The sequence below is a fragment of the Nomascus leucogenys genome, chromosome 1a (assembly GCF_006542625.1).
Source record: "Nomascus leucogenys isolate Asia chromosome 1a, Asia_NLE_v1, whole genome shotgun sequence".
In the NCBI taxonomy this organism is placed as follows: domain Eukaryota; kingdom Metazoa; phylum Chordata; class Mammalia; order Primates; family Hylobatidae; genus Nomascus; species Nomascus leucogenys.
The window spans coordinates 71,583,329-71,596,326 of record NC_044381.1 but is presented as its reverse complement, the minus strand read 5'-3'; the positions used below and the strand labels follow the sequence as shown (position 1 = coordinate 71,596,326).

The 12,998-nt window shown below is 45.9% G+C and overlaps 1 protein-coding gene across 7 annotated transcripts in view; it reads right to left on the bottom strand.

Annotated features, from left to right (window-relative positions):
• SAMD4A (sterile alpha motif domain containing 4A) overlaps positions 1-12,998 on the bottom strand; it is a 231,921-nt gene that overhangs the window by 32,654 nt on the left and 186,269 nt on the right. For all 7 annotated transcript variants that reach the window (XM_030810793.1, XM_030810828.1, XM_030810805.1 and 4 more), the window contains 2 exons: positions 10,420-10,506; positions 20-353 (listed from right to left, as the gene is read on the bottom strand). In XM_030810793.1, coding sequence (XP_030666653.1) covers positions 20-353; positions 10,420-10,506 — 421 coding nt within the window. The remainder of the gene's footprint in view (positions 1-19; positions 354-10,419; positions 10,507-12,998) is intronic.

Below are 12,998 nucleotides of genomic sequence, written 5' to 3'. Positions count from 1 at the left end.
TGGGCGAATCAGGCTCTACCTTTCCCCATGACGCGTGTGAACTGCCCGGGGAGGTCCCCCTCCGGCAGGGGAGCGACGGCCAGCTCCCCATCGCAGCTGCTCAGCTGGTGTGGCTGGAGCCCCCCGCTGGCCCCGGCCGAGGTGGGGGCTGTGGCGCCAGTGGCTGTGGCCCCATCTTTGCAGTCGGGGCTCTGGCTCTCGGGACCCATCAGTGAGGGCTGATGCGGGGCCTGGGGCTCCCGGCGGCGAGCCTCGGGGGTGGTGCTCGGGGAGCTGTAGGCCTTGATGGGAGTCAGGATCATCTGATGCAGTTCCTGGAGCGGGATGCGCAGGCTGCCCCCCTCGATGATGTCCTGGACGGTGAGAGCAGGAAGACCTCCGTTAGGCTCAGGAATAAGGGTCGTCCACCCCCGTACCTGCCCTCCCCTGCCCTGAGCTCTTACAGGATTCATGGCTGCTGGTACCCTCATCAGGACGTTTTTGGGAAAAGGGACCACTTTCGTTTCATCATTCTAATATTGGCCCAGGTAGAAAACTTGGAAAATGCGTACAGGTATAGTGAGAAAAATACACACCACAGGAAAATCCCACTATCTAGAGATGACCACTAAAACAATTTGGTATATTTCCTTTTCTGCCTTCCTCGGTGCATTTCTGTAAAATGCGGTTATACATATTACAGTCACATGCTTTAGAAGCTGTACAACAAAGTTGGTTGACATGATGGCTTTGTGTCCTGTGTATGTTCTGGGTGAAATAGCCCGTTCACACCATCACTCAGTCCATGGCACACGCAGCACAGGGTAGGAATTAAGAGCAGAGACTCTGGGTCAGAGGCTGGGGTTTGGATTCTTGCACTCCCACGTGAACCTGGGCAAATGGCTTAACCACTTTGTGCCTCAGTTTCCCTGTGTACAAAATGAGCATATCGTAGCTGCTTCATTGCCTTTAGGGTTCCCCAAGGAGTTGACATCCAGCCATGAGACAACTATATCATGCCAGGGGCTGTGGTACGGGCCAGGGCTGCTGTGGGGGGAAGCTCCTGGAGAGGGTGACATGGGGCAGGGACCCAAATGAGCGTGGGCATGAGGATCCTAGGGAGAAATGCTCCAGGTAGAGGGCACAGCAAGGGCAAAGATTCTGAGTGTGGAGTCTGAGGAACAGCAAGGAGGCCTGTGACGGAGCAAATGGGCAATGGTGTCCCGTCAGACACCTGGAGGCCTTGGGCTGGGGCAGGGATGCTGGAATCTAGTCTAAGATGGGAAACCAGGGAAGGTTTCGAGCAAGGGAGTGACAAGTTTTACAAGGATCATTCTGGAGAGGAATATGTACAGAACTGTAATATAATATATGTCTTTATGTGTTGTATAATAAAAGTGGATCATTCTGCACATATAGTTTGATATACTGGGCACTACTTATTAAAAAAAGAAATAAAAGTTGATTCTGATAGATATTTCTCTCTATGCCAGATGCTCACAGAGGCCCAAACACTTGTGGCTGGGGCTCGGGAGCCTGGGACCCCGCCTGGCATGGTGGCTGGGGTGGGCCCCCTGCAACAAAGCTGCTCTCCCTGTGTTTGTGCACATCAAAGTCTTCCTAGGACCTGGAAAGGACATTGACAATCAGGGTCCCAATTACTTACGAATTATTTAATTTTTTTTTTTTTTTGAGACAGAGTCTTACTCTGTTGCCCAGGCCAGAGTGCAGTGGCATGATCTCGGCCCACTGCAACCTCCGCCTCCTAAGTTCAATTGATTTTCCTGCCTCAGCCTCCCAAATAGCTGGGATTATGGGCATGTGCCACCACGCCCAACTAATTTTTGTATTTTTAGCAGAGATGGGGTTTCACATGTTGGCCAGGCTGGTCTTGAACTTCTGACCCCAAGTGGTCCATCCGCCTCAGCCTCACAAAGTGCTGGGATTACAGGCGTGAGCCACTGCACTTGGCCCAAAGTATTTAATTTTCTGAGAGCTCAGAATAGCAAGGACATTTAAAAAAGCCTGATGCATGAGTATCCAATCCATTCCTGGGGTCCTCTCTTACACTTGCTTGATGGCGACAGGGAATGCAAACATATGAAATGTGATCATTTCTGCACCCAAACATTTCCAATCAATCGATCAGAAAAAAGAAAGCTGAGGACGGCAGGCTTGGACGTGCCTGTTTCAACTGTGGGCAGCAAAGAACACCAACAGCCACACCCTGTCGTTGGCAGGAACCTGCTTTTTTGGCGGGGAGGGGTGGGAAGTGGAACCTGGATTATGCCTTAGCCTAGTTGGCACGAAGGGTTTATGAAGGAAGTGAAATTTTAATTAGCCACCAGAATTGTCTCTCAAAACTGGCCAGGGCCACTGTTCAGCCTATTTTAGGGGAGAAAGTCCCTTTTTCTCTTAGGAGAGTTTCGCGTCTGCCACCTGCCTTCTACATGCGGCAGATGTCTCTGCAGGAGTCAGGCATGCTCCTGATCACTCCTTCCCTGCTGCCCACAGTAGACCCGGCCCTTTCCCAGCATCTAGACACCATCATGTGATTGGCTTCCTTGACTTGACCTGGTGATGTGACCAGGGCAGGCACAGGGAGGTGAGCTAGCTGACCCGTGCCAGGAGAGCACCTACCACCTTTTCTGATCAGACTGTGTGCTAACTAGGGGACCCCTGGATCCTACCTTGAGGTCCTGCCAACGGCCCAACCAGCCCCTGGGTTGTAGGGGACACTGACCTCCTTGTCCAGCCCCTGACTAAGGAGGGGAAGGGAAAAGACAGGGATGAAGCTTCCCTATGAAGAGGGGCTAGGAAAGCCACACTGGGGTGATTACGTGTATCCCTGCCATGCCATCCCATGCAGCTGCCGTCAATGGGATGAGCAAATGCATGCTTGGGACACTCTGTCAACTGCACCAAACCCCTGCCTGCTCTTGTCACATGGCAAGAAGGTTTCTCCAGCTAGTGGTGAGAGGAGATTTTGGTTATGTGAAGAGCCTTCAAACAGGAAACATATGCATGCCCCATTCAAATCTTATCTGATTCTTCTATTGGAGACAACCATACCAAAACAAACAAACAAACAAAAACAGAAAAAAACCACACAAAAATAAAGAAACCAAATACATAACGAATAATGTTGGACACTTTCTATAAAATATAACTTCCCAGGAATCATGTAGAATTTTTTTTCCCCTCATAGACATCAAGCCATTGTCTCAAAGATAACACTTGGCTTACAACCAGTTAGCTCATCCTCTGCTTAAGCTGGCATCAGTAGCATGGCACTGCGACCATCAGGTCATGTTCCTGACACTGAAAAATGAATTCCTGAACTCAAAACAGAGTGCCCAAATTGAGAAGGAAACAGGGAAATGGCCAGAATGGAAATCAATCTAGCACCTTTGACTGTAAGAATTAATTCTCCATGTTGACAAAAAAATTGGGAATCCACCCAAGTCTTTACTGATCCTTCATACCGAAAATATAATCCCACATGATAAACACAAAGAGGCACAGTGAAGCTGTTCATTAACTAAGGTGCTGTTATAAAGCTGAGGAGCTCCTTTGAGAGCAGACAGTGGGAAGTCTGGTCCATTGACCAAAGCCATCACTCAGGAGACAAGCAGGAAGGAGATTACTTCCTGACTTATACCAGCCCTGATGTGGCTAACTTGGGTCTTGGAGGAAGGCTGGTTCAGTGCCTTTCCTGGGCATATGACAACAAGCTGCAAACCATCTGGGAAAGAGAGTCTCGAACAGCCGAAGTGTCCCCAGCACTCATGTGATGTCTCTAGCTCCATCCTTCCCTTTGTGTAAGAATTGGGATTCCCACATAATAGACAGGACTCCTGTATCTAGCACATCTATTCTTTCCTCCTCTCATGCACCCATCAGCTGCTGAGCCCTGTCATCAACCAGGCACTGTTACACACTGGGGATAGGAAAACAAATTAAGTCATAATCTTTGCTCTAAGGTGCTTGCGGTTTCTGGGACCCACACGGTATGATGGGCATCAGGGCAGGGAGCTGTGGGAACATATAAGAGGGACCCCTGACCACCACTGCATGTTTCAGGAAAGGATAAACAGCAGGAAAAGAACAAAGGATGACAGGACGCTGTACGTGGCCGAGCAGGGCTCAGGGTGGCCAGAGATGAAGCTGAAGAGCTTTTCCAAGTCCTTAGCAACCAACTTGCTAAGGAGTTTGGACTCACTCGAGTTTCTTTTTCTTAAAATCAGGATACCAGCAGCTCTCCTGATTACCTTAGGAAGTTTGCTGTAAGGGCCAAATCCACTGATAGGGGTAAAACATTTTTAAAAAGTATACAATGCACCTTACTAGTATATGGCATTATTACTCCAGAAATATTTAGCATTTAATATTAAGTTTATCGGCTGTTTCTCTGCAGCAATTGATGGAATCGGGGGTCTCAGATCTGAACCCAAGAGGACAAGATCTGGATGTGTTTGAAGAAAAGCCACAGGCTTACAGAGAAGGATTTTCTCCTTCTGTAAGCAGCAATAAATGGAAGTGAGGTGAATGCATGAGTATGTGTGTATATTTCCTTCTTCCATGCCAGGGACCCAGGCTCAGAACATGGCTTAGTTTCACAGTTTGAGAGTGAACTGAAAAGGCAGGGTGGTGAATAAAAGCACATGGAAACATTTTCATTACTCAAGATAAATGCTGAAAAATCTGCTCCAGTGACCACTCTAATTTTCCTTTTCCACCGCATATCTTGAGAAGTCTGCAATTCTGTACCCCATGGCCCCTCACCCATTCACAACAACTGGTTCACAGGCTTCTGCTTCTGTTTCCTCCCACTCCCCTGAAACTCCTATCATCATGGCTCAGTGACCTGCTGAGGGCCAATTTCAGAGGGCAGTGTTCTGTCTCCATTGTACGTGACACTTCCATGGCACCTGGAGGGATTCCTTCCTTCAAACCCTCCCGACCGGCCGGGCGCGGTGGCTCACGCTTGTAATCCCAGCACTTTGGGAGGCTGAGGCGGGCGGATCACGAGGTCAGGAGATCGAGACCATCCTGGCTAACACAGTGAAACCCCGTCTCTACTAAAAATACAAAAAAATTAGCCGGGCGTGGTGGCGGGCGCCTGTAGTCCCAGGTACTCGGAGAGGCTGAGGCAGGAGACTGGCGTGAACCTGGGAGGCGGAGCTTGCAGTGAGCCGAGATTGCGCCACTGCACTCCAGCCTGGGCGACAGAGCGAGACTCCGTCTCAAAAAAAAAAAAAAACAAACAAAAAAACACACAAAAAAACCCCTCCCAACCCTCTTGGTGAGCATAGCCTGTATTATTGTTCAGCCCCTCCATATCTTATGGTGCTCCTAAGGGCCTGTCCACGCTCTTGACACTTGGCACACACTTCCAGGGAGTACCTACTATCAGTTACACTCAGATGATGCACAATTGGTTCTTTCAAACCTTGTGGGGCTCCTGGACTCTGGACCTTCTCTTCTGGCCACTGACTTGCCATTTCCACTTGGGTGTCTCACAGGCACCTCAGACTCAACCCTTCCCATGGACCTCCATTTCCTTCTCCTATTTTTTCTGTCCCCAAATGCTACGACACTCAAACCCAAGCCTCGTCACAATCACTAGACTCCCTCTAAATGATCTCTATCCTCCTCCTCCATCCTCACTGCCTCTATTTTGGTTCAAGGTCCCATCAAGACTTGCTATAGTTTCCTAATGAGTTTCCCGGCCAGCATCCGGCTCTTCTGAAGGCTTCCCACCTCATCACTGCACAGCGGTCTATTTCACCTCAGGAAGCTTCCCCGACCTGCTATGGTGATGACATCGATCAGACTGGGTTGTGAGATCATATGGTGCCATATCTAACTGTCCCAATGTATGTCCCCAGCTCCCCATGGCAGGAACCATGTATGACTCACGGTTAATCTCCAATGGATGGGGCAAATTGAGTCCCAGGCAGCTGCTTGATAAGGGTTCAGTAACTGAACAAAAGAGCTCTGCACACAGAGCTCAGACAGCCACCACTGATTATGAACTAACTATGGGCGGGGCCCCAGCTATCTCCTTAGAAATCTATGTGAGGTAAGAATATGGGAGGCAGGCAAGGGCAGATGACTTTTTTTCCAGCAGCATCATCAGCCCAGCAGTGTCTGTGAATGCCTCAGAAACGGCTGATTTGAGTCTGCCACTGGTGCCGTCAGCGATAACAGGTTACAAACTACTCACTCCCTTGCAAAGCAGGAGAGGTAGGGGTTCCAGAGAAGAGAGAGGAGGGCCAGGGGATACGTCCTCAGTGGATGCCTGAGAGAGATTCCCTCCCACCCCATCTCATCAGCTCATGCAGGGACAATACACAGGATGTCCAAACATCTGGGTATTCTGATGCAAGGTCAACCCAGTCATCTGATACACACAAGCTCTCTTCTCTCTCAAAGAAGTCAGACTCAATAAACTCACAATTTCTTTCCACTTGACCACTGGCTGCCATCACACTTTGCTCTGCATGTGGCATCTTTTTAACTTTCCCATTCCAGTGAACAGGGAAGTCACTATTATTCTAGGTGCAAAATCTGGGACACGGAAAACATCATTGACTTATCAAAGGCTAGATGGAAAGTCAATGGCATGTCAGGGTCACCCTTGCTACCTGGCTGCCAGAGTGTTCCCCATGCTGACTTCTGCCAGGCTGCAGGGAATAAAGCTAACAGTAATTTGTCTCCCAGGTGGGTGCGCTTCCTCAGTGATGGAGGATATGAATGAATCCTCAAGGCTGCTCCAGAAAGAAGGGAAGAAATCACTCTTTTGCCATAACACTTAGCAATCAAATCCTTATGCAAAATATTTTCTGTACTTTCTAACAAAGAAAGAGTAAATTGGCCTTTTGAATGCTCCCCCAAAGAGAATGGTTTCTCAATTTAAAAATGGCAATACTCACCTAGACAAGCTGCTTTCTAAAGTAGTATAAAATTAAAAACAACAACAAATAAACCTCAGGTTCAACTGGATAGCTCACTTGTAATTTGTAATTCACTTTAAGTAAGAAGAGGTCTTTAATCACGGATGTGCACGTGAGAAGCCTCTATCTGGCCAGAGGTTTAAAAAGAAACGTTCCTTACAAAGTTATATATGTATATTCTATAAATACATATAATATATATTATATGCATTAAATATAACTTTATATAGTCTATATGTGTAGGGAAAAGAGAGATCAGACTGTTACTGTGTCTATGTAGAAAGGAAAGACATAAAAGACTCCATTTTGAAAAAGACCTGTACTTTAAACAATTGCTTTGCTGAGATGTTGTTAATTTGTAGCTTTGCCCCAGCCACTTTGCCCCAGCCACTTTGACCCAACCTGGACTCACAAAAAAACATGTGTTGTATAAAATCAAGGTTTAAGGGATCTAGGGCTGTGCAGGACATGCCTTGTTAACAAAATGTTTACAAGCAGTATACTTGGTAAAAGTCATCGCCATTCTCTAGTCTCAGTAAACCAGGGGCACAATGCACTGCGGAAAGCCGCAGGGACCTCTGCCCTTGAAAGCGGGGTATTGTCCGAGGTTTCTCCCCATGTGATAGTCTGAAATATGGCCTCATGGGATGAGAAAGACCTGACCGTCCCCCAGCCCGACACCCGTAAAGGGTCTGTGCTGAGGTGGATTAGTAAAAGAGGAAAGCCTCTTGCAGTTGAGATAGAGGAAGGCCACTGTCTCCTGCCTGCCCCTGGGAACTGAATGTCTCGGTATAAAACCCAATTGTACATTTGTTCAATTCTGAGATAGGAGAAAAACCGCCCTATGGTGGGAGGCGAGACATGTTTGCAGCAATGCTGCCTTGTTATTCTTTACTCCACTGAGATGTTTGGGTGGAGAGAAACATAAATCTGGCTTACGTGTATATCCAGTCATAGTACCTTCCCTTGAACTTAATTATGACGTAGATTCTATTGCTCACATGTTTTTCTCCTTATTATCACCCTGCCCTCCTACTACATTCCTTTTTGCTGAAATAATGAAGATAATGATCAATAAAAACTGAGGGAACTCAGAGACCGGTGCCGGTGCAGGTCCTTGGTATGCTGAGTGCTGGTCCCCTGGGCCCACTGTTGTTTCTCTATACTTTGTCTTTGTGTCTTATTTCTTTTCTCAGTCTCTCGTCCCATCCGACTAGAAATACCCACAGGTGTGGAGGGGCAGGCCACCCCTTCATATATGAAATTATACACATACACATCTTTGTGCACCTGCTGAAAAATTACCACTCCATTAAATGTTTATGTACTCACAAAACTTGCTTTAGCGCTACCTCCCTCAATACTCTGTTCCCTTCCAAAATCCAAAAGCTCCCTGGGATTACCAGAAGAGGTTACCTCTAAAGCTCTGCAGGCTGCAAATACCCACAGAACTTCCCACCCACCACTCTTGCCTCCCAGTACCCATGCATAAGAGTCCCAACCCTGAGGCAGAGGCAATGCTCGTTCACACTTGTGTGAGGTATGAGGACTTCCCTCCTTTGGATCTTAGACGAAATCATGTCGTCGTTAAGTCCTAAAAATGACATTGTTACCAGGGCAGCATCCAGACACAAAGGTAAGAAGAGGACCTGTGAAGTGTCTGTTGATGTCCTTCGCCCACTTTTTGATGGGGTTGTTTTTTTCTTGTAAATTTGTTTGAGTTCATTGTAGATTCTGGATATTAGCCCTTTGTCAGATGAGTAGGTTGTGAAAATTTTCTCCCATTTTGTAGGTTGCCTGTTCACTCTGATGGTAGTTTCTTTTGCTGTGCAGAAGCTCTTTAGTTTAATTAGATCCCAATTGTCAATTTTTGCTTTTGTTGCCATTGCTTTTGGTGTTTTAGACATGAAGTCATTGCTCATGCCTATGTCCTCAATGGTATTGCCTAGGTTTTCTTCTAGGGTTTTTATGGTTTTAGGTCTAACATGTAAGTCTTTAATCCATTTATGCAGCCAAAACACACATGAAAAAATGCTCATCATCACTGGCCATCAGAGAAATGCAAATCAAAACCACAATGAGATACCATCTCACACCAGTTAGAATGGCCATCATTAAAAAGTCAGGAAACAACAGGTGCTGGAGAGGATGTGGAGAAATAGGAATACTTTTACACTGTTAGTGGGACTGTAAACTAGTTCAACCATTGTGGAAGTCAGTGTGGTGATTCCTCAGGGATCTAGATCTAGAAATACCATTTGACCCAGCCATCCCATTACTGGGTATATACCCAATGGACTATAAATCATGCTGCCATAAAGACAAATGCACACGTATGTTTATTGCGGCACTATTCACAATAGCAAAGAGTTGGAACCAACCCAAATGTCCAACAACGATAGACTGGATTAAGAAAATGTGGCACAAATACACCATGGAATACTATGCAGCCATAAAAAATGATGAGTTCATGTCCTTTGTAGGGACATGGATGAAACTGGAAACCATCATTCTCAGTAAACTATCGCAAGGACAAAAAACCAAACACCGCATGTTCTCACTCATAGGTGGGAATTGAACAATGAGAACACATGGACACAGGAAGGGGAACATCACACTCCGGGGACTGTTGTGGGGTGGGGGGAGGGGAGAGGGACAGCATTAGGAGATATACCTAGTGCTAAATGATGAGTTAATGGGTGCAGCAAACCAACATGGCACATGGATACATATGTAACAAACCTGCACATTGTGCACATGTACCCTAAAACCTAAAGTATAATAATAAAAAAAAAAAAAGAAGAGGACCTGTGTAGGTAGCAAATAAAATGGGAGAGTAGGCAGCTGATCACTGCTTTTAACGTTGGAATAAACTTTTTTCAGCATTTAGCATTTTTGAGATGGTTCCTATCAGAGTCACAGGGACCCATTCTGTTGTTAAGTTAAAGCCTGAAATTATTCTCTTGAGAGCCAACTATGTCTGCCTGCCAAATGCTTTTGACCCCCTCTCTCTGCAGTGTACCTGTTGGTATTTACCACTCTGGGGGCAGCTTTTCTCAAAACAGGCCCTCCCCTAGGAGGACAGTGAGACCAAAGCACACTGCGTATTCCCTGCCCTGTTTTGCCAAGATTTCAGCCTCTGATTGTGAACTGGACACCTCACTGATCTCTACAAATGTATACGAGGCAGAGACACAAACGTATATAAAAAGGGTGCATTTGACAGCACTTCATCAGGGCTCTAGGACGGCCGGGCAAGGCAGCCTGGGCCCAGGGAATAAGCACACTGAGGCATCAGCTTCCAAAGAAGCACGTGCAACCAGGAAGTTTCACTTCAAAATCATTCCGTTTTCTCTGACTTTGGTGAGGAAACTGCATGATACGCTCTAGAAGGTCTGTCGATGACACTTCCAATGGAGAATTTTCCTTGGTTCATTTTCCCATAATGAAAGTGGAAATGTTCCCTCATCCGATAACTTACCCTTTCCAAAGACTTCAGGAGATTTTGTCTTTCTTTGAGCTTCTGAATACTGATGACAATTTTGTGTCTTGCACCTTTGGTAACATTCTGTAATTAAATAACAAGTTACATTTAAATGTATATTTAAAAACATATTTTTAAGAATCAGCTTACAGATTCTTGGAGGCTTTTACTGTCTTCTTTGTTCCTATATGTTCACGGGCTGATCAATATCCACTTATCTCTTGCATTAGTACCCATCGTCATAAAGCTCTTCTTACTAAATATTATTAGTATTTTTTGAGACAGGGTTTCACTCTAATTGCTCAGGCTAGAGTACGGTGGCGCCATCTTAGCTCACTGCAGCCTTGACCTCCTGGGCTCAGGTGATTCTCTCACCTCAGTCTCCCAAGAAGCTGGGACTACAGGCCACCACACCTGGCTAATTTTTGTATTTTTAATAGAGATGGGGTTTCGCCATGTTGCCCAGGCTGGTCTCAAACTCCTGGGCTCAAGCAATCTTCCCACCTCAGCCTCCCAAAGTGCTGGAATTCTAGGCGTGAGCCACCGCGCCCAGCCATCTTCTTAATTCTAACTCTATCTGGCTATACATTTGCCCGTGTCTTTTGGCTGTGCTTTTTATCTGTATTCGTATCTTTCTGTATCTTAGAGAGAGATGCGGAACAGCCAATTATTCTACCCAGCATGAAATTTCTTCAGTCTTAGAAGATAATTTTTAAGTCATGCACTCTTCCTTTTCTCCAGGCTTTATAATTTCAGCCCCCCTCAGTTTCCCTGAAGGTCCCAACCCCATACAGATATTCATGGCTTTCTCAAACCCTCCCTGTGTTTTTACCCATCTTGAAAAGATGAGCAGCCCAGTAGAGTCCACCTGGAGTGTCATAAAACACGGGGTATTTCTGTTAGTTTGCAGCCTGTCTTTTGTTTCTCTAAGGAAAACTAGAATAGAAAATTACTTAAATTCATAATTCAGTCATCTCTTCAGGAAAATGATTAGGATTCACAGTAAGAGTTGTGGATTTTATCTTCTTAACTGGGTAGCAATGGTGAGCCTAAGGATTTAGTTAAATAGTTGTTGATAATAGACACTGCAAATTTCCTGATAGACAGCCCTTTCTCAAATAAGGTCTCTAACTCAAATGTCTTGCAACTATTCCATAGAATTCTTCTTAAAGAAGGAAAAGATAGGAATATCAACAACATCTTTACTAGAAAAATTAAGACTCAAATGACAAGTGAACCCAGTCTCTAAGATGAAATATTGGGAGTATATTTCTGTTTACCCTTAACTTTGGGTTCTAGTGAATTAAATTACTCTGAAAAGTTTGTGCTAGCCTCTGGCTTTGCCCTCAATTGTTTCTTGTTTTTTTCCCTCAAGTTGAACAACTGATGACTTAGATTTTTTTTCCTCAACTCTGACCCAAACACAAAAATGCTCTTAGAAAAGTTCTCATCAACCCCTGGGATTTCAAGGAGCAATCAAGATCCAAAAAGAGATGGGAGAAATGTTAGGAAGTTGAAATGAGTGCCTTTCATTCTCTGAGAATGTGCAGTGACTTTGGGCTTTGTGTTGTGTCTCCATATTGGGAGTCCGCCAGGCCTGCAGGGTTAAATGAGGGTACCGAATAAGCACTGGGGAACTGGTGATCTGTGGGGAGGTATGCGTCCAGATCAGCCATGCCCAAATGGTACAATCTCCTCTTCCTGCAAAGGAAATACTCTTAGCCTATTCAGACCATCGATTCTTTTAAATCATTGCTGAAAGGAAACTGAGGCCAATGAGAAACATGCAAATAGCATTTTAAACAAGGGAAACAAAGACATTGGTCAGATCCACTTACCTGAGCACAGTGTGGTAGGAAACATGCTTAGTTTCAGGGGTTCTGTTGACTGGCCTTTGGCATCCACACTGGGGAAAGATGCCTTAGAAGGAAGGGGAACCTTTGTCTTTTTATGGCATGCAGAAGGGAAATGAAATCTGAGACCTATGGAAATCTCATTCTCAATGATTGTCTCATGTTACAAGAAAAAAATATTTTGTATAATTTACTCCAATCTCGACAAAGACTGGCCTGAACATGACTTTTTAAAAATGTTGGGGCGGGTCTGAGGCATGACCTGGTGCTTCTACTCAGCAGTCCAGTTAGAAGCAGGCTGATTTGTAACTGGACTAGACAACAGACAATGGATCTGTCACTTCCCAAACAAGCCAAGCCCTGCTCGGGCAGAGGGAGGGAGAGAGCAAGAAAAGCAAAGGCAGGGATGTAGATTCTTTGTGGCATGGTCAAATGTTACTTCTCCTAGGAAATTCCACCGATTCCTCCCTGGCACCTGGAACTTTCGAGTGTGCCGAGATTATGCCTTTTCACACCACTTGATCTCACCCTCACGACCCTGCAGTTATCTGCTTGTCTTCCATCTCCTATTGGATCCTGAAGGCAAGAATCCACCCAGTTTTAGTCACCATGGAATGCTGGCCAGCACCCCCACAGTTTCCAGCACAGGGCAAGCTACTGTGTGGGCATAAGTATGGGTCCAAACAAGGTTGTCCAGGCCTTGAACTTCAGGTCCTGCCTGGG